The sequence below is a fragment of the Camelus dromedarius genome, chromosome 20, assembly GCF_036321535.1.
Source record: "Camelus dromedarius isolate mCamDro1 chromosome 20, mCamDro1.pat, whole genome shotgun sequence".
In the NCBI taxonomy this organism is placed as follows: domain Eukaryota; kingdom Metazoa; phylum Chordata; class Mammalia; order Artiodactyla; family Camelidae; genus Camelus; species Camelus dromedarius.
The window spans coordinates 12,939,558-12,961,665 of record NC_087455.1 but is presented as its reverse complement, the minus strand read 5'-3'; the positions used below and the strand labels follow the sequence as shown (position 1 = coordinate 12,961,665).

The window sequence follows — 22,108 nt, the reverse complement described above, 5'->3', positions numbered from 1 at the left end:
TCTAAAAAAGCAGCTAATAATTCCCACCCCCGGAAGTAGGGACTTCCTCACTAAGCCAACACCACCCCTGGTGAGGCGGCCACCCTGAGGCCAAAGGGCGCGGCCGCCCAAGAGCGCCTGCGCCACCGGGTGGCGCCAAAGCCGCGAAGGTGGATCGGACCGCGGAGGTGGGCGGACACCATGGCAACGCTCAGGGACGTTTGCTACGCCGAGCGTGATGACCGCATGGGAAGCGCTCCTAACGCCAGATTATGACGCGGGCGTCAGCGCGCGGGCTCCACGGTCTCGCGTGACCGCGGGCGCAGTCTCCCGGCCTGGCAACAGCAGCAACGGCAGAGGCAGGCGGGCGAGGTCAAGATGGTGGCTTCGCGGGCGGGGGAGGCGGTAGAGGGAGGAGGAGCCAGACCATAGCCTGCCGGAAACACCGACACCCAGAAGCCTCCCGGGAGCCGCCGCTTGCTGCCTCAGCCACCGCCTCCGCCGCCTGCTCCAGCTCGAGAGACGCGAGCGGGCGGCGGGGCGGGCCGTGAGCGAGACGCGAGAGGAGGAAGGGCGGGGGCGGAGCCGCCCGCCTTCGCCTCCGCCCCCGGCCGCGGTCCCGGGCCCTGCCCGGCCCGCCCAGCCCCGGTGTGGCAGCGGCTCATGGCGGCGGTGGGGCCCCCGCAGCAGCAGGTGCGGATGGCCCATCAGCAGGTCTGGGCGGCGCTCGAAGTGGCGCTCCGGGTGCCCTGCCTCTACATCATCGACGCCATCTTCAACTCCTACTACGATTCCAGCCAAAGCGGGTTCTGCATCGGGCTCCAGATCTTCCTCCGGCTCCTTGGTAAGAGGGACGGGGTAGCCAGCGTCGGGGGACGGCTCTGTGGACGGAGACGTGCCGCAGGGAGCTGGAGGCCGCGCGCAGGCCGTGGTGTGTGTGTATTAGGAACCAGTTTCTTCCCCCCTACCCACCCCCACCGAGGCGTCCTTGCGGGCTAGGCGCGGGGGAGGAGATGACACTTGTCTCAGTTGACAGCGGAGCGGTCCTGCCAGCGAGTCTGCCCCCTGTTCATTCTTTTTGCCTCTGAGTGAGGGCGGGGAGGAAGCACTGGTGTGTGAGCCTGCGGCTCTGTGTCTGCTGTTTCTCTTGGGGAATGAGTGCTGGCTTACCGCGTCCTATGCGACAGCCTTGGAAAAACAGCAACTCTTGTCCGGATCTCTCAGTGTGTGACCTTGGGCTCCTGTGCCCAGGCCTGGGCCTCAGTTTCCCCCTTTGCAAAATGCAGAGTACTCGTATGCTGTCATTTAAATGACATCCGAACGAAAGAGATAAGGTTTCGAATATCAGGCGTTGAAACCATTACCAAAAATCCTCATGAAGATTATAAGCCCTAAAATTTTCCATAAATAGAGAAGGTATTGATGGTTATAAAAACGTGGCTAGAAAGTGGTGCGACGTATGAAAATCAGGGTCTTCGTTGCATATGATTGGAGTGCTAAAAACATACTTCACTATCTTTTCTTGCATTACCCTAGTGAGAAGCATTTATGCATAAAAGAATTTTTTTAAGTTACTGGAACTTGGCAAATTTTGTTGATGAGGTAGTTCTGATCGGTTTTTAGTGGGTTAGTGCTTTTGAAGCAGAAGACGGGCTGATGGTGAGATTCTTACCAAGCCTTTCTGAATTAGTCATCTGTTGCTGCTTTAGTCCTACTTCGAAAAAAAAATGGTAATGTCGAGTTTTGCTTTTAGCAGTAAATAACACTTTACATTTGTTCGGTGCTGGACTTCTGCAGTGCATTTTCACTAGTATTATCTAACCTAACCTTCAAAAATCCCTCACAGGAGGGTGGGTGGTGTTATTCTCCTTTTATAAATGAGGAAACTGAGGGTCGTAGAGGTTAAGTGTTTTGCTTTTGATACACAGCGAGTAATTGGTTGCCAGTGCCTAGGCTTAACAATCTCCTGACATCAGGCGTGGTTCATTTTCCTCCTCAGTACAGCTGCAGTCCAGATACAGAATGGTATAGTAATGATCGTATTGTAGATCTTAAAAGTAACAGATGTGAGCATGATGTTCTTTAGCACAAGGCTTTTCAGTAACCCACCAGCTACTTAATCCCAGCCATTCCTGCTTACCGCTGCAACAAGTAATGCCCTCATTATTTGTGGCAAAAATGGAGCGGTGTGCATTCCAGTGTACACAAATAGTGAATCGTTATGTTGCACACCTCAGAATAATGTTTATGCCAATTATACCTCAATTAAAAAAGTATTGGCTAGCTTTAATGTTTTGTATATATTTTATATATTTTGTTATATATATATTTGTATATTTAATTTATTTTGTTTAGTTCTGATACTTGTGGGTTAAAGTGAGCTTAGTCAAATAATATTACAGTGAAATTAGTAAGAATGAGGACCTGTTGGGAAGGCATTTTATAATTGCCAGTTAGAAGTCACTCATCATGATCATAAATTAACAGGCAGTTACTTATCTTATAGAAAGGTGGTCCCAGCTGAGCCTGATAGCCTGCCAGCCCCTCCTTCCCATACCTGTTCACGTTAATTGATGATATGCTTACAGGCAAGACCTGTGCTGTTCCTGGAATGGGAAGACTGAGAAATGGAGAAAACTGATCGTTTCTATTCCTCAAGCTCACAGGACAAGAGATACCTTGCTAGAGAGTAGAAGCTAACAGACTTCTAGGGAACTTTATCAAATTTGGGATAAGCACGTGCTGTTTGGGGCACTAAATAACCAAATGTAACAGGGACCTGAGGGTGGGAGGAGGGGCTTTCTTCACTTCTGCTTTGAGAGGAGGCCATGGTGATGGCGCCCCCCACTCTGAAAAAATGAGCTGTGTCTGAGAGGATTCATATACTCATTCTGCCAGTAGTGTAGCCAGTGCCTTGAATGTTCTTAATGACCTGTCACTACAGAACCTCTGAGAGCCCGTACTTCAGTGCAGTACTCTCAGAGTTGAGCTTCAGGCTAGGGAGCTTTAAAGGAGCATTTTCCTTAACTAAGTAATTTGTAGTTTAAGAACACTGAATAAAGCAGTCTGGTATTTTCCTTGTACTATCCATGCTGCTTATTTTTGTAGTAAATCATGGACGTTTGTATTTCTCAGGTTAAAGAAGAATGTAACATTGGGCAAGTTACTTACCTGTTCTGTGCCTCCCTTTTCTTATCTTTACCTTTTAAAAGATGGACTATATGGTGAATCTCTCTCCTAGGGTGTTAAGAGCAATAAATGAATTAGGGTAGTAAGCTCTTACAACAGTACCTGGGACCTAGTAAGGGCTATTTGTTAGCTATTAGTAAACATGACACCTTTAATTTGTTTTTAATACTTCAATTAAGACTATCCTGTGTTACAGATATTTCGGTTTTTGGAAGTCATCAGCAAAATGTTGGTGCTATTTATTTGACAATTTGGATCCCAAACTATTCTCTGTGTCAGATTTTATGAGAAATACAAAATGTTTTTCAACGCTTGACTGCTCCTCATTTTATGCCAGTGTAATTATGCTCATTTTTCACATTTGTAAGAGTAATAAAATTGTTGAAAACTGGTTTTGGTGGTAAAAAAAAAAATTTACCCTGAATAAAAACAAGTGTCTTTAAATATTTGAAGACCATTCAATGAAGCATCTTACTTGTTATAGCAAATGACAGGTTTGTGTGTAAAAGATACCAAAGGATAGTTGAAATCAGTTGTTCTACCTGATTAGTGTTTTGTAGTTGTAGACTCCTCTCTACTGCTGTATATAAATCACAAAATTGTCAGTCTCACCTTTTTCTTTTAAATGGAATTGTAAAAATGGAAATTTAGTCTGCATCCAATTTTATATATAGTGTCTGAAGAATTTACTCCTGCTTCTCCAAAAAACTGTTACTAGTATACTTTTATTTGATATCAAACTAATAAGAATTTTAGCGGGTCAGAATATAAAGCATCTAATTTTGGAGATTCAAATGAATCATATCATAATATATATAATATTTAAGAATATTAAACTATTTTTAGGAGGTGTTAAATGCTAAATGAAATGCAACCCAGGGCAGCATAATGCTGAATTAGCAAATCTAAATCCGAGGCAGAAAATGCAAGCATAGGCATTTGTTTTAATAGTATTATTCATATAATGATAACTCATTGAAGTGGAAATGAGATTGGTGAAGTGTTCAGAGTTTGAATTAAAATGGGTTTGGCAAAGGTAAGGGAAACTAGGTGAAGTTAAACAATTTTGGTAGGCTGTTACTTTTTGGAAAGCCGTTTGGCACTATCATCTGAAGTTCATCATATATTTTTGACTCACAATTCCAGTTTTGAGAATTTGGCCTAAAGATAAAGTACAAAAACTATGGGCAAGAATATTCATTGCAGCATTGTTGGTAATAACAAAACAAAAACAAGTTGTTAATCTAAATGTCTATTAAAAGGGATCTGTTCATTGTATTGGGTTCAGCCATGCAGTAAAGTTGTTGAAAAGAATGAGATAGTTATCTTTGGTGATGTAGAAAGAACTCAGAAAACCTGTGAAGTGTAAAAAACAAAGTGAAGCAGTAGTAATTCTGACTGCATAGTGGTACCCTTGGGATTCTCTGCAGAGAGAGAAACCATTGACATTTTGGATGGGATAATTCTTTGTTGGATTTTGGGGGGTGGGGCTGTTCTGTAAATTGTAGGATTTTTAGTAGCATCCCTGTCCTGTACCAATTAAATAGAGTAGCTCTCCCCTTCCCTGAGTTGTGACTGACAAAAATGTCTCTAAATAATTGCCAAATGATGGGGAGGTTGGGTTTAGGTGTGCAGAATCTGATCCTGGTTGAGAACTACTGAGATGGACACATAGACCAATAAATAGCACAGAATAGAAAGCCCAGAAACAGACCACCCATGTAAACAGACAAACGATGTGTTTCAGAGGTGGAATTGAGGTAAATTAGACTATTCAATTAGTAGTCCTTTAGTTATTCATGAGGAGAAAAATTATACTGGACCCCCTACCTTACATCAGTATATAAATAGTTCTAAGTGGATTAGTACCTAAGTATGAAAAGTAGAACTTTAAAAGTTCTAGAAGAAAATATAGAACATTTTCCTTAAGTTCTTTAAAAATATTTAAAAGCAAATGTGTAAAATAGTAAATGATATGTTCAATGATATTAAAATTAAAAACCTCTGTTAGTCAAAAGGTAACAACAGTAAAGTGAAAAGAGCTCCATGCACCTGGAGAAGATATTTACAGCAGTTTACTACAAAGACTTTGTATTCAGAATATTTTTTAAATGGCTACAATTCAACAAGGAAAAACAGCTCTGTAAATAAAGGGGCAAAAGATAAATTGGCATTTCACAGAGGAAGAAACATGAATGGTCAGTAAATCAGAACATACCTTCTTTGATGAGAAATGAGATTTTTTGGAAAAGGTTAAGAAAAACCCACTATTATGATGAGACTCCCTTTGGGTAAAAAGCAAAAAAGAATGTATTTATAAATGTGTATTTGTTTATGCAAAACTTGATTTACTCTTCATTTAATACCTATAGTGTTGGAGTTTTAAAAAAATCATGTTCACATATTTTTAATAAAAACATACTTACTAAAAATTGAGTTTAAAAGCAAAATTTTAGTTTTATCTTATTATAAAAAACTTAGAATACCCTTTTTTTAACCTAAAGAGTTTGATAGCATAAAAAATTTTTCTATCAAGTACACCTACAGATTGATCATTTCAAGATATTTTATTTACTTTGTCCTGCATTTCATTGCTGAGGGCTCCCTTGGGAGTAAAGCGGTTACAACATTTATTTCTGTGCTCTCCTGTCTTTATTCTGTCAGGCACGAAATGTTTTTCCACAGCTTGCTTTAGATTATGTTTTCAAGGTATTTAAGGTACCTGAAGAGTTGTTTTATATCTTATTTCTTTCTAGTTTTTATTCCCACATTTCCAGAAAAGGTTAAGGATATGAATGGACTTTACACATGAAAGAGTTAAACACTGCTGTGTAACATGCAAGGTGGTTTTGTTTTGTTTTTTTGCTTGTCTGATTTTGTTTGCTCATTTTTGGTAATCCAAGTGGAAAAGGCCCTGAACTCTCATGAATTTTGTTCATATATATCTTCAAAGCTCCTGAATTGATTTTGATACTTGACTCTTTTCCTACCTTGAGAACTTAAGTGAAACTCTCTAATCACTGGAGAATTGGATCCATGGGTTGTGATTTCAGTTAATTCTATTCGCCAATGTGCCAGGGTGATTTTTCTTTATAAAGTAGCATTTATATATAGCCTTAACTACTTATGCAGGTCACTCTTAAACCCTAAAGAGAAACTCTATCCCTGGGCTTAGTTTCTTAGCGCTACAGGTTAAATATCAATATTTTTATGTCTGAAGTTGTGAAAATGCAATGAAACTTTGATATTATTGACAACACTTCCTGAAGGCCACGAGAAGGAATATTACTTGAGAGACCTGTTACTTGGAAAGCTGACTTTTTCCCTGTGAAATGAGAGCTGATTCTATATTTCCATTCACAGGAGTATGAATATAAAGGAAAAGTTTAAGAACTTTATGTACATGCACACTTTGGATAGGAATTAAAACAGTTTTATACTATTCTTGAAATGTGTGGTCATTGTTAAGTCTTGGAGAATAATTTTAAGCAAGAAAGAGTGATATCGGATTGTTACTTGCTAGGAGACATCCAGACTTGGAGGCTGTAGTCTCACCACATTTTCTATCACATTCTCTTTTTGCCTTTGGTATATTTGCACAAAGTAAAATGACACTTTTTCTCCAGAAATATTTCAAAAACCCAAATCATTCCTTAATCTGTGTGTAAAAATAAGCTTCAGGGGGAAGAAAGCTATTAAAATAAAAAGATCTGATTATAACTAATGGCACACCACAGTTCATGATTATTCACAGGTAGAGATTAATTTACCACTTTGTGAATAGCAAGTTTAAAATAACTTACAGTCCCCACTTGACTTTCTCCCTTTTAAAAAGTTGCATAAAATAGAACTGAAGTTCTTTTGATTTTGTTTTGACTCATTTTAGAAGTTAAGTTTCAGTTTTGTCTCTGGAAAAAATGCTGACTTTCGTTTTTCTGTGTGGAGAAAGTAAGATTACATATGGCATATGGTGGCTGAGTAAATTCCATTTCTTGTTACCTTCCATGGAAAGGGTTTCTAATCCTGCTCCAAAAAAGCCCATTTTCTATTGAAAGGGCCTGTTCCCAGCTGTCAGCTCTTTGGGAGGCGGTTAGCGGCCCACTTGCTCAGGGAAGCAGTGGTTCTTGTGCAAAGATTGATGCATCTTCTAGGTGATTGTGTCCTTTGGTTCTCCTTTTCACAGATGACCTGACACACTGGCACAGGATAAAATTTAAGTTTGTGGGCAAAGTCATCATTTAGAGGAAATAGCTCTTGCTTTTACATGCAGTAGATTATGAAATGCCTCCGTTGTAATATGCAGTGTCTGTCTTGATTACATGCTGAAATCAGGTGGATAGATGGATGTTTATTTTGGAGTTTGTCACTTTTTCTGTACTCCAAGATCTGATTTTTCAGCTTTGTCTTGCCTTTTTATAGGTTTCAGTTTCCAAGTGGTTTTGTGGTTTCCTTTAAAAATATAACGTAGAAGTAGACAGAAACGTTTATTTGCCAGATGAATACTAGTTGTATTCATTTTCTACAAAATATTTTGGGACCCATAGATGTCAAAGGTAGGATCCTTGCTTACCTTAGATAACTGCAAACTACAGTATCAGGCCATGCATGAGTATTAGGTGTTTGACCAAGTTCTGTAGATAAGCTGAAGGAACAGCCACCTTCAGAGAAAGTGGGTCTGCAGGATGGGTGGGATTTGAACAGCCAGGGAGCTGGGGAGTTGATGGGGCATCCTGCCCAGCAAAGAGAACAGTATAAACACAGCTGCAGTCATGGCAGAGAAGAAGGGGTGTGTTTGGGAAGGAAGTCCAAACGCAAGCGTTGGTGTGTGTGCTGGGAGGAGTGGTATGTTAAGACTAGGAATGTAGATTTTAATTGATGGTCATTTCAGAGCTGCTGCAGTATTTTGAGCAGAGACATCAAGAAAGGCAATTTGGGGATGGCTTGTAGATGGATTTGGACAAGATGAGTTTTTGGAGATGGACTAATAGGTTCATGTCACTGAGAAAAGGGAGGTACAGGTATTAGCAGAATTTGCGACTAATTGTCAGTGTTTGAGGGGGTGGGGTAGGGATACCATTAAGAGAATAATAATGGCACCTCTGACTGAAATTGGAACTCGCAAGGAAGAGCTGTTTGAGGCGAGTTAGGTTTTCGAAATTTTCAGTGTTGCAATTGTAATGTAGAAGTGGAAATAGTGACTATTTGGATTTTGTTTCCATAGTTGAAACCTTGGGTTATAATGTTTATTGTAATGTCACTTAAAAATTTGTCAAAGCACAAAGATGGTACTGGATGCACATTGGACTATATACTGATTATTAGGAGTGTGGGGGGAGACTGATTAAAACATGAATGTTTTCTGAATGTTACTTTCATAATTTTATGAACAATAAAAAGGGTGGACTATTTGAAGAAAAAGATTCAAAAGTACAGGAAAAAGGAAACTTGGAGGACATGTCTGAAATTTGTAGGAAAGTATGTAGAGGAAAAAAGTGACTGGACACATAGGAGAGTACTCAAATTTAAGGAGCAGGAAAAATAAGAGGCAGCAGGAGTTCACAGTTTGAGTAAAAGGAGGAATGAAGGGTAAATGTAAAACTCTGTTTCCTAAAGAACATTTTTAAGGAAAAAAATCTAAGATTTGATAGGAGCAAATGTTTTCCATTTTGGTAATTTTTAATTCTTAACGTTTTTGTAATGGAATTATTTTAAGTATTTTTAATAATTATAAATTTCTAAAGCACATGTTCTTTCAAGTTTAAAACTTGTTAAAATGTATCACAGCAAACTCATTTTGAAGGTAATTTAGTAATTTGGTGTCTGGACATGTAGTACTACGAGAATTACTTTGGAGTTAGAAAATAAGGGAGAAGATTTTGAATGTTTGGTCTGTCCTATTGAACTTTGACTTTACGGTACCTTTACTGGCCTTTAAGCCTAAATTGTCTTAAGGCTTAGTGTTCATCACTTTGAAAATACTCATCTTGCCTAAATAAAGGAAGAATGAATATCGTATTAGTGGGAAAAGATACTTAATGTTTCATTTGGATGACTTTTCTTTCTTTTTTTAGGTATATTTGTATCCAGTATTGTTCTGATCTTGTCACAGCGATCACTTTTCAAGTTTTACATGTACAGCTCAGCCTTTCTGTTAGCTGCAACTTCAGTGTTGGTAAATTATTATGCTGCTTTGCACATTGACTTCTATGGTGCCTACAACACATCAGCATTTGGAATTGAGCTGCTTCCTCGAAAAGGCCCCTCGCTGTGGATGGCGCTCATCGTTCTGCAGCTAACGTTTGGAATTGGGTACATCACACTACTGCAGATTCATTCCGTCTATTCACAGTTAATTATCTTGGATCTCTTGGTTCCTGTAATAGGCTTAATCACAGAGCTACCATTACACGTCCGAGAGACTTTAGTTTTTACTTCTTCCTTGATTCTCACATTAAATACAGTGCTTGTCTTGGCAGTGAAACTTAAGTGGTTTTATTATTCCACAAGGTATGTTTATCTTTTAGTGAGGCACATGTATCGAATTTATGGATTACAGTTATTAATGGAGGACACATGGAAGAGGATTCGTTTCCCAGCTGTACTGCGAGTCTTTTGGCTAACAAGAATTACAGCTCAGGCTACAGTATTAATGTACATTTTAAGGATGGCAAATGAAACTGACTCCTTCTTTATTTCTTGGGATGATTTCTGGGACCTCATTTGCAATCTTATAATTAGTGGATGTGATTCTACACTTACTGTACTGGGCATGAGTGCTGTAATTTCCTCAGTAGCCCATTATTTGGGCCTTGGAATATTGGCCTTTATTGGATCAACTGAAGAAGATGACAGGCGGCTTGGCTTTGTAGCACCTGTTTTATTTTTTATTTTGGCTCTTCAGACTGGTTTAAGTGGGCTAAGACCAGAAGAGAGACTAGTTCGCTTAAGTAGAAACATGTGCCTTTTATTAACTGCAGTCCTGCATTTCATCCATGGAATGACAGACCCTGTATTGATGTCTCTCAGTGCCTCTCATGTGTCATCTTTCCGTAGACATTTTCCTGTGCTCTTTGTCTCTGCTTGCCTGTTTATTCTTCCTGTTCTACTCAGTTATGTTCTTTGGCATCACTATGCACTAAATACATGGTTGTTTGCAGTTACCGCCTTTTGTGTGGAACTCTGCTTAAAAGTAATTGTTTCTCTCACTGTTTATACGTTATTCATGATTGATGGCTACTATAATGTCCTCTGGGAAAAGCTTGATGATTATGTCTACTATGTTCGTTCAACAGGCAATATTATTGAATTTATATTTGGAGTAGTAATGTTTGGAAATGGGGCTTACACTATGATGTTTGAGTCAGGAAGTAAAATCCGGGCTTGTATGATGTGCTTACATGCGTATTTTAACATCTACTTACAAGCAAAAAATGGCTGGAAGACATTCATGAATCGTAGAACTGCTGTTAAGAAAATTAATTCACTTCCTGAAATAAAAGGGAGACACTTACAAGAAATAGATGATGTGTGTGCAATCTGCTATCATGAGTTTACAACATCTGCTCGTATCACACCATGTAATCATTATTTCCATGCTCTTTGCCTTCGGAAATGGCTGTACATTCAAGATACTTGTCCAATGTGCCATCAAAAAGTGTACATTGAAGATGATATCAAGGATAATTCAAATACATCTAACAACAATGGATTTATTCCACCCAATGAAAATCCAGAGGAAGCTGTAAGAGAAGCTGCTGTTGAATCTGACAGGGAATTGAATGAAGATGACAGTACAGATTGTGACGATGATGCTCAGAGAGAGAGAAACGGAGTCATTCAGCACACAGGCACAGCAGCTGAAGAACTGATTAACGATGATACTGATTAAAATAGCATTTACTAATCATTGAGGTATTTGTTTAAAATTCAGTTCATCCAAAATGGAGTAATATGCTTCACTTAAGTGTGTAACCAAGCACAAAAACAGTATCAGTGTTGAATCTGTGAATGGTTTTCCGTTTACTGTGATGTGCTACTGTAAATATACCTCTTTGATTCCTTCTGGTCTCTTTGGTGACCTATTTAAATTTGTGTACATTATTGTACATAGAATAAAATGTTTTCACGTTTTTATGACAAACTTGAACAAATAGCTTTTTAATAGATGTAATAATATGGTGCGTCAACTGTGCCAAAGATTCCTCAATGAAAGTATACAATGTGTCTAACTCTGGACCCTAGTTTTTCTTTAAAATGGGTGGGAGAGAATGAAAATGCCAATCAGGGAAATGCAGATCACATTAAATCAAGGAAATCAAGTAATTTGGACCAGAGGGTAAATGCTTTATGCAGTGTTTTAAAACTGAGGAAAAAATAGGCTGCCAGAAGTGACTGACACACTCTTTTGGAATTTGAGAGTACCAATGTAGTTGACCTGGGTTTGAAAGTCATGATTCAGAGATTGTGTCAGTGTTGAGAAATAGCTTGAATCAGTTAAACTTTATAAACCCAAATGTGCTGTTTTAATTTTGATGTAAAAATCAGTATATTTGTTAGCCATTCTTTGTTTGCAGCATTGACATAAAACTGGCCTTTCAAACTCTTGAATCAGTTACAAAATGAAATACTTGGCGGTTTTCGCTGTTTTAAACTAAGACACTAAGTGACTTTAAAAAATCCTGATCTGACTCCATCAGTGGTGTGCAGTGATAATTCCTCTTTAGACAACTTCCAGAGAATTCTTTTATTGAAACTTTTAAGTTTTACATTTGTGACGGAAAAGTGGAAGACACACACCAATTACATGTCAGGAAAAAATACTTTAATGGTGTTGTTATATAGCGTATTGGCTAGTTCCAGTGGATCTTCATCTCTTACTGCTGACAGTATCTCCAGTATTTGACTAAAATAAAACAAAAACAGATGGTTAAATTTCTAAGTACATAATCTGTTTTAAAGGTATTGTTCTTTTTCCATGTAAAGGAAGATACTATTTTAGCAGCTTTAACATAAACAGGTAATACTCAACAGGTATTAAGGTTTTCAGCAAAATTAAAAGTTTAACTGCTAGGATATTTATAATAGAGCAATTAGGGACAAATTTCTGGGACAGTCTTACATATAACTAGAGCCAGGAACCAGGTTCAAATAAATTATAAAAGTAGCCCATATTATGTGTACCGCAATTACGGAATTACCCCAGTGGAAAAGAAGAGTCCATTTAAACTGTGGGCCATTACACATTCATTGGTGGGTCGTGATGTGCTTCAAGCACACTGCACTTAGTAAGGGAAGTACTATTCCATTTTTGCTTGGGTTTTATTTATATATGCGCATGTATACTGAGTCATAGTGTGGTACTGAGGATAGCAGAGTTTGAAAGCCACTGCTTAAAGAACTAGTCATAAAGGACAGCAAGAAATGCATTATCACCACTGCAGTGACAGCAAAGGAAGTTAGAAGTTATTTACTTGGAACGATGTATGGTTAGCGGGGAGAGGGGGAGGCTATTTCTCTCCCTGTACTTTTTCCCTGTGACAGAAAGGTGTCTGTCTCCATTTTCTTTCCCTGAATAATGATAATTATCAGTAGTGTTTTCTGGCAATACTGTATGTAGACAAAAGATTTTTATACATGAATTAGTTCAAAGTCAAGATTAAACATTTAAATATCCTGTCTTAAGCTTTTTATTCCCTTTATGGGCTGTTTAAATACGAACACCTAAAGGAATTAGGGACAGAGATGAACTGGAATGAAAGCCTTATTTAATTATATGTATTAAGTGAATTGACTACACAAATTCTTTATCTGATAATCAAAATATGCGAAAAGCAAATCTATTAACATTTTAAAGTGACACTAAAGGCCAATTTGCAATTTTATTAGCAAACAACAAATTTTTTTCTCTATTAACTACTTGGAATTGGAAATTAATACATAATATTGAGTCTTGCCACCCACCAGTCTCCCTTCCAGTCCTTTCTCCACACTGATACCAGTTAACAGCTTTCCTGATTACAGTCTTTTGGGTTCTGATAAAATTTAAACTACTGAGGGCGGCAAACAAGAGCCCTTGCACTCCAGCCTCACTGTACCTTCCCTGTTACGGTGCATCCTACTTTCTGCCACACTGAAGTCATTGTTCCCTGGCGCAGCTGAGCCCTTCCCCAGTCTGCCTTCGCTCAAGGTGTCTGTCTTGGTCTGGCCTAACTCCCAGACCAACTTGGTAAACAGCTGAAATGCCACCTTAGTTAAGTGCTGCTTCCCGTCAGGGCAGGCAGCTGCTCTGGCCTATGGTCCCAGTCTCCTGTTCCTACCCCTGTAACAGTACTGCCATCGTGGACGGTACTTCTGTCTGCTTGTCTGCTCCAGGAGGATCCTTGTCTGCCTTGTATAATGCCTTATCCAAAGTGCCTGACACAGTGCACCTATTCATAAGGTGGAGGGATGAAGGTGGGGATGGTCTTGTTTCCTCTGTGTAGTCTCAGTAACTTGTACCTTTTTTCTGATACATGGCAAGAACTTCAAAATGCATTTCAAGGAATTTAAAAGGCGAGAAAGATCTCTACACAAAATAATTAAAACATAAAACTGTTAACAGATGGAGCTTATAAAAAATGGCTTTGTAAGTAAGAATTAACTTGCTAATCAGTACTTAGTGTTAGAGGCATGTGTATTTCTGAAATGTGGTTTAAAATTTTTCAGTTTACAGATGTTGATTTTCCCAAGCTCTACCTACTCAGAACTGGAATTCATGATTGCAGTTGATACTCAAAAAGCCTTCTTGGTTCTTAACAGTCTGCATTTAGAAACACCTTAAAATTGTTTTTCAAGTGTGTGGCCACAATGAACAGCTGTACTTTTACCTAAGATTAAGGTAGTGTAGAAAATTGATTTAGATGCACTGTTGGCAACTACTTCCTCTAAGCTGGCTGCTGGAAAAATACCAGTTTCTAGTCTCTAGTGTCCTCTTAAATCTCCAAAGAATTAATTAGAAATATTGTCTTCTGAGTTTCAAGTACCTACACTTCATAAAAATGACATGTTTCTTTACCAACCATACTTTAAATATATTCCTCACCCTACGGGTTTTAAAACATTCAGTTTTAAAGTCTTTGCTAACAGCATGTTAATAAAGGAAAATCCTTCCAGGGTATTTTTATAGACTAATTCTTCACTTTTCTGGCTGCTAAATTTTAGATCTGCTTACCTAATACTCTTATGTGTTAAAAACTACTAAAAATTGATGGTGCATATTAAAGGAATTACTACAATCTAAAAGCAACAATCCAGTATTAATTTTTATGAATGTATGATAAATATGTCCAGGTGCCTGAATTGGTAAGCCATAATAGACTGATATAGTCTAGTTAAATTGTGCAACACAAGAAGTTGGATGATGTTCCCATTAAAATAAACTTTTCCTGTAAATTATATGCTCTGCAGCTCCTTGACAGATGGATAACAGCCCCTCTTTTTCACATGCACTATATATTATAATTTTTAAAATGATGCTGAATTACTATTTTTTCCCCCTAGGAAATAAAATTCTGTAAAGTTTTGCCCTTTTTTTGGTTGGAAAAAGGAAATCCTTTCTATAGTTGATCTTAGCCAAGAGGCCAAGAAGCAGTAGGAAATCCTTTCTATCATTTGTCCTTTTATACAAGAGGCTTAAAGGAATGTGTTATTTCTTAGGTTTATTCAGGTTGTCAAATCATTTAAAATACAGATACCATTAAAAAGGTCTGCCAAGATTGTGTTTTTATAACCATCAGCAGGAAACCTGCAAAAGAAGGAACTTTAGCCAGGTAAGGTGATTCTGTATATGGACAGCTTTAAGATCTTTTCCCTCCCTGCAAAATGACAAATGACCAAAATGACAAGAAGTTCTTAACTGCTGTAATAAAATGACTTTGAATTGAGAGGATATGGAAAGAGGAGCTACTTAGAGCAATTAGGTATGAATTCCTCCAAATCACTGTATTAAAATGACCTTTCATACCTCCATTTGGATTTCACCCAACTTTCTGTTCCTTCGGTTCATTTTGTAAATGGCATCTGGGGGTTGGCTTTAATGTTTTGAAGACCATGAAAACAAAGTACTTACATTATATGGCAGGGTTCATTTCTGTCTTTCAAACAGTGCCCATTTTCCCACTTCTTTTTGGTAGGAAATGAAGTTTTTATATATTTTGATCCAGCATGTGTACTTTTGACTCCACACCAAGGTGCATCTAAAGTTAAGCAAAGAAAAAGTCTCTTAAAGAGGTTTACCTTTTTAAATTACTGTTTTTTTAATGATTACTATCAAACTAGTATTTCAGCTCTAAAATACAAGCCACGATTCAGCTAACAGTTCTAAGAAAAGCGTAAGAGAAAATCTTGAATTGTACAAATTCTTAAATGCTTTCTTTATAAGTCAGTTTTATTCCTTTTTCCACACTAAGAATATTGTTGGTGTATGGTATGCTTAAAACAAACAAACAAAAAACCCCCCAAAAAACCTAAAGCTAAAAGAAATAACTGTAAAATGAAAACATTTGAGTTAAACTTCTATTTGCCTCTACTAAACAAAACAATGGCTTTGAATACTGGGATTATTTACTTACCTACTTCTTTAATAAGGAATTATAATAGCTTACACATTTTATAATCATTGCACTTTTAACAAGATGATTTAGTTTTCATGACTCTCCAAGGAAATAAACCTGATTTCTTCAGAACGGCCCAGTCTTGACTTTACTGAAAAAAGGTCCATGTGTGTAAGAAGAGCCTTGAGTTCAGGGTGTAGATAAAATTTCTAGCTTCTGTCTTATTTCAAGAGGCAGCTGATTAATTTCCAAAATTCTTAAAGCAATTTAAATGTTTGTACTTTACAGTATTGTACAATTAAGCCATTACAAAGAAGACACTGTATAAAAAAAGATTCTGAATAGTTTCTGAAACCCTGAGGTGCAATGCTTAGTTAAGACTCCTTGTTTAATGAAACACCTCTGTAGTTACCACATGTTCTGACGCTCCATTTTTAAGTGCTTAGGCTTAGTCAAACTTCTAAAATTGAAAAAGTTGCTTGCGTAAGTATTTTTCCATTACAATTCCCAAAGGTTTTCTGAAAAGTATTAATTGTTGATGTTGAGCATGCTTTTTAAAATAAAGTATCTGTTCACCTTTCCCTAGCTCTTTTTGGATATGGTTTAATACGGACATTAAAGTTCTAAAAGCAAACTTACCAGTCTCAATCATTAATTTTTCACTAGGTATGGACTTCAAAACTTCCAAATTAGTTTCAGTTTTCAGTGAGCTTAAAAAAAAATGTATAAAATAAAAAGGTACATTTAATGAATAACAACTTTTTTGTATTATAAACTTGTCTAAAACAGATTTACAAACTAACTCAAAATCCTAAAGCAGAACTTGGGTTGGCTACAATGGCGTACACTTTAAATTTTAAAGTATTTGCACATTCTATCTTCACAGAATCCAGATTAAGATCTATTTCAACCAGATCCTGCTTTAAGGGGTGCATTTCTGTGCTTATCAGCCCAATAACTTTTTGTAACAGTCTACGTAAAACATGTAAAACAATTTTTTAAAAAGAATTTGTTTCTCCAGGTAACTTGCATAATTTAGAGGGGCTCATAAAGCTGAGTACGAAGGTATAGCCAATTTCTTTATGGGTCAAATACCCAGGGATTCACTGGTATGAAGGTATCAGATGCTCAAAGTTCATGTTTCACTAATCAGAATCTTCACAAAGAATGAAAATCACCATCACTGTTAGAACTATGAGTATTTAACACGGTGTGAAATGGGAAAGCTGATTAGGAGATGTCTGTTTGATTCTCATTCCACCCCCACCTCCCCCACCCCCAAAATCTGGAAACTCTTAGGATTTTCCATTACTTTTAACATTGTGAGACCTGATGATGTGTTTGGGTGTAAAACTTTTTTCATCCAGTTTAGCAGTTGGAACCTTGCAATTTAGACTCTTCCCCACCCCCAACTCTCGGAAAACATTCTGGGAAAATAGGGCTTTTCCTCCATTTTCTCTCCTCTTCTTTCTGGACTCTTATTAGTCCATTTTAGGACTTCTGAATTGGTCTGCTAGGCCGTTTCTTTCATGCATCTGTTTCTGGGAGATCAACATTTTCAGACCCTGAGACAGACTGAATTATTAGTCCTAATTCTTCTCCTTTAATTGAATTATGTATCTGCACTCTTGCCATGATTTCTTAGTAGGAAGGGGGAACCTGAATCTGGCCATGGCCTCAGAACTTGCTTGACCAATGGGATGACATGGCCAGAGGCCTGGAGTGCACTTCTGTGATTTGGGTGGCACTCTGATGATATGAGATTAGCATGCACTAAGTAGCTGTTCCCTCTTCAGCCTGGGCACCCAGAAAAAAAAAAGCATGGCACAGATCTGAACCTAACATACAGCCCGAGGCAGAGAGCTCAACTCTATCAATTAACCCTAGCTGACCCAAAGACCCATGAGTGTGAAAAGAAATGTTTACTATATCAATGAGTTTGGGGATGGTTTGCTATGTAATGAGATGACTAATACTGTCCTTATGTTGCACTTCTAATTTCAGGGCATGTTACAACTTTTCATTATGGAAAGTTTCAAATAAACACAAAACTAGAATAATATAGAATTCCCTTCCCATGTTATTACCTAGCCCCTTCAATTATCAACTCTTGGCTGATCCTGTCCCATCCACTTACCACTCCCCCCCATATTATCTTGAAGGAAATTCCAAATGTTATATGGCTTCAACATTTCAGCATGCATCTTTATTTAAACATAAGAATTTTTTTTAAATGTTACCACAAAATATTATCACGTCTAAGAAAACCCAACTCTTTTTATTATAATATATCCAGTATTCAAACTGTCTCAATGTCATACATAATCTTTTTAAGTTTGTTTGACCCAGGATCCAAATGAGGGACAAATACTACAATTGGTCGCTAGTGTTCTAAATCTCTTAACCTATTAAGTTCTCCTGCATCTCTTTTTCCCCCTTAAAATTCACTGAAGAAGCCCAGTTGTTTGTCCTGTAGAGTCTCCCAGTCTTGATTTCATCCATGTGTTGCCGTTTAACAGGTTTCTGTGTCCTCCTGTTTCTTAAAGGAGCCCTAGAGCACAATCTAGAGTCTTGATCAGATTCAGGCTGGATTTTATTTTTCTGGCAAGACTTTCCTAGGTGGTGGTATGACCTTCTACCTAGAGGCACATAATATCTGTTGTGTTGTGATGTAAGTCAGCCATGGATGCCGTCTGGGCTGCAGTTGATGGCCTATCTCCCCACAGAGCTTCCAGATTCTTTTCCTTCACTTTTAAAATAATGAAGTGGTGGGGATGGGGTGGGATGGGGTGGGGGACAGTACTGAGTATAAGAACTGAAATGCTGCCTGATGTTTGAAGAAAGCCTCTACATGATAGAGACCAAAACAAACAAAAGGAACTCTGAGGAAAAAAGCATTAAATGGCAAACAGAAAATGACTTTTAAAAATATAATTCATATCTTTAGAGAGATGGGAAGATGCTGTATCTGCCAAGCAAGATTATGGTGGGGAAAAAAAAAGCTTTCAGAGACTGAAGACAAAAGCTAAGTAAGTTTCATTTTAAAAAGTTGAAAAATAAAGCACTTTTTTGAAAGGAGGAAAAAAATTAGATAGAAATTGTAGAATAAAAGAATGAGATCAGAGTATCAGCCTGAGAAGTCCAAAGAAAGAATAGAAAAAAAAAAAATGAGAAGATTTCTCAGGACAAAGATGAGCCTCTAGCTGGAAGGGGCCAGTCGAGAACGCACACATTCTGAATGACAGCTCATCAAAACACCTTTGCACATTTTGATAATACCAGAGATAACTGAAATATTCCACGGGGTGGGGGGCGGGAAGCTATGTCACAGGTAAAGTATTGGGAAACAGGATAGGAGCTGGAACCTAGAAGTGGAATATTGCAAATTCTCAGTGAAAATGATTTCTAATCTAGAATTTTATGCCCCTGGAAAAAAAAAATCGAGTCAAAGTGTTTTTTCCCCCTTTTTTTCATCTAGGCAAACTTTCAAAAAGAAGACTAAAATTAATTCATTTTCAAACATGTGTTCCATCAAAACAAAATGGGATCTAAAAATAGTAGTCCCATTACAGAAGACTCTAATCCAATGGTAGCAGAAAGATGGAAGGATCAGGAACTCATGGAATTACCTGGACGATCAGATAACTTTCTTCATTTAGAAAAATAGAAAAAAGGATTTTGAAGGCTTCAAGTTTTGAAGAAAGCCAAGTAAATAAAAATGAGAAAAGTTACTCCAGGAAAATAAAAGAGGGGTACATACATGGTTCAGCACTCAACAATATTTACATAGACATAATAATGAAAACATGCAATATGCATATAACCAAAAATTCTGAAATAACTACATTGAGAGGGCTACAAAGGAAATAATGAAGGGAGGGGGTAGTACTGGATATAAGAACTGAAATGCTCATATACCTTAGTGGAAATAGACAATTAAAGGGATTGAGTCAAGAAATAACGGCATATGCATGTTAGATACATGGTGATAACCAGCAGAGCAGCTGTCCTCGGTAAAGCTGACTTGGGAAGAGGGCCTGCTGGGAGACTGTTTCTAAGCCTCCTAGTACTACTTCATAATGCATGCATTCTTTCCAACTTAATGGAAAAGTGAATTAAATTATTAATTTAAAACACAGAAGGAGCATCTAGGACCCTTAAATAAGTCTGAACTCTACCCACCAAATAATTAATTTCATGATTCTATTTTCCAAAGGGGAGTTTAGAAAAAAAATAGTGTAATCGGAAAAGTAGTGATTTTAAGGGAATGGAATACTGAAGAGGGAAAGCAAATCTTACTATCTGCCGTTTATTTGATGCGCTACATTGACAGCCTGAGAAGACACTGGTGTAAGCTCACCAAATCATCTGGAAGAAAATGAGCTCAGGGACCCAGCTGTGCTAGCTGATTGCACTGGGTGCATGAGGCTTGAGTGTGTAAAACAGCAGGAGGGTCACAGAATGGGAAGAGGACACAGGCTCTCACACTTTAAGTGACTTAATATATTTCTCAGCTTCTCTGAGCCTCAGTTTCTTGGCCTAGAGAGATACATAAGACGATCATGTCATACTATGACCTTTGCCCCTAGTCAGACATCACTTGTGTGTGTGTATACATAGTGCTGTGAACACATTTTAAAGGGATAAAATGACCTGAGAACAAATTGCATTGCTAGAGAAAGCAAGCTGCTGATACAACGGAATATTGTTTTCCATGACTAAAACCCAGGAGAGCAGTTTCTAACTTTGGAGCTTTAACTTGTAATAGTAACGTATTGTTTAATTTCTTGGGTTAATTACTAAAATTCACAGGCAAAGATCAATGCAAAATATACAACTTTTAATAAAAACAAATTCAAATCTTTATCAGCAATTCATTATAAAATAATTTAAGGAATCTGCTTAATATAAAAGTTGAAAAAAAAAACAACAACAAAAAATAACATGGGACCTACCAACCATTAAATCCTATATAGAGACCCAAATCCATCAAAGCAGCTGCCGCTTCCTTGGTACCATCAAATGAATGCACCTAAGGACATGAAGGCATAATTTTATTATAATAATTACTCCTTTAAAACTCTAAATAACATTAATAGAACTTTCTAAGCAAGAATATAGACGCAGTAGAGTTTTGTGGACCACAGGGTTTCAAATGTGACCCCTACAATTTTTATTTTCAAATCAAATTTCTGATTATAACCTGTCATTATCTCCAGCGTGGTAAGGCAAGAAGGAGATGGTTGCCTAGACTTTCCCTCTGGTTACGCTGATGTCTGTGCACAGCATTACTGCTGTACCTCCGGGAAAGGGGACTGGGGTAGGGAGCCATATTCTTACACAAAAGCATGAGGAAAAGTTAGAAATGTTATAAAACTATGTATTAATATGTTATTAATGTTACAAAAATATATTTCAAAATGTTTGATTTTTGTTAGAGGATACTTTTTCTAGAAGAGAAACGACTTGAGACAAGTTTTAAGAAGATCTATAAAGAGACTGTAAGAACATTGCTAAAAAAAAGTGAATTGTTATACTGTCAATAATACTAGCTCAGCAGACAAAAAGGACTGAGATGGTATTTTTTTTCCTTCAAAGATAAAGGGGTTAAAGCATAACTGTCCCACACTTTGAATGTATTTATGAAATCAAAACAGTAAGTGACAAGACACTTTTAAACACAGCTAACAAGTGATGCCACGTTAATACAGCATCCAGAGTCTGAATACACTGTGGGTAACATGTTTCTCAAAAATAAAGAAAACTGTTACACAGCTGCACAAAAAGGTTTGTTCTTCCCCTCAGCATTTCCAGCTGATTAGAATACATAGCTTCCAACAATATCAAAATAATTTTAAATATGACTTCATAAACCATTTCAGGAAATCAGTTATTCTTTATTTGGCAATCTCTCTCTCTCTCTCTCTCCCTCTCTTTTTTTTTTTTTTATAAAAGTCATTTAGGTTGGATTTGTTGCTGTTAATTTTTTTAAACTACAGCTGACCCTTGAACAACACAGGCCTGAACAGGGAAGGCCCACTTACACGTGGATTTTTTCAACAGTGAACACTGCAGTACTGCAGGTCTACGGTTAGCTGAATCTGCAGATGCAGAATCACAGAGGAAATGCGCATAAAGAGGGCTGACTGTAAGTCATACACGGATTTTTGACTGCACAGAGGGTCAGTGCCCCTAACCCCCAAATTGTTCAAGGGTCAACTGTATTGCAAAGTCATCCAGGTAAACTCTATTTAGAAATGAAACAAATGGGCTGAGTGGTATCGCCTGAGGTTGTACGTGCCACCAATAATCCTAAGGGCATTAATGAAAGTCTCTCTCAATTGCCAAGG

The 22,108-nt window shown here is 37.8% G+C and overlaps 2 protein-coding genes across 10 annotated transcripts in view; one reads left to right on the top strand and one right to left on the bottom strand.

Annotated features, from left to right (window-relative positions):
- The first annotated feature begins 211 nt into the window (after nt 1–211).
- Nucleotides 212–11,490, top strand: RNF139 (ring finger protein 139). The gene is made up of 2 exons (XM_010988773.3): nt 212–823; nt 9,240–11,490. Exons 1-2 carry the CDS (start codon nt 643–645, stop codon nt 11,054–11,056), a joined length of 1,998 nt encoding a protein of 665 aa, XP_010987075.3. The 5' UTR covers nt 212–642; the 3' UTR covers nt 11,057–11,490.
- A 406-nt stretch (nt 11,491–11,896) lies between these two features.
- Nucleotides 11,897–22,108, bottom strand: part of TATDN1 (TatD DNase domain containing 1) — a 30,312-nt gene continuing 20,100 nt past the window's right edge. For all 9 annotated transcript variants that reach the window (XM_031439601.2, XM_031439602.2, XM_064476856.1 and 6 more), the window contains 4 exons: nt 20,714–20,790; nt 16,398–16,468; nt 15,275–15,401; nt 11,897–12,070 (listed from right to left, as the gene is read on the bottom strand). In XM_031439601.2, the coding sequence (XP_031295461.1) occupies nt 11,968–12,070; nt 15,275–15,401; nt 16,398–16,468; nt 20,714–20,790 (378 nt within the window). In that variant the 3' untranslated portion in view covers nt 11,897–11,967. The remainder of the gene's footprint in view (nt 12,071–15,274; nt 15,402–16,397; nt 16,469–20,713; nt 20,791–22,108) is intronic.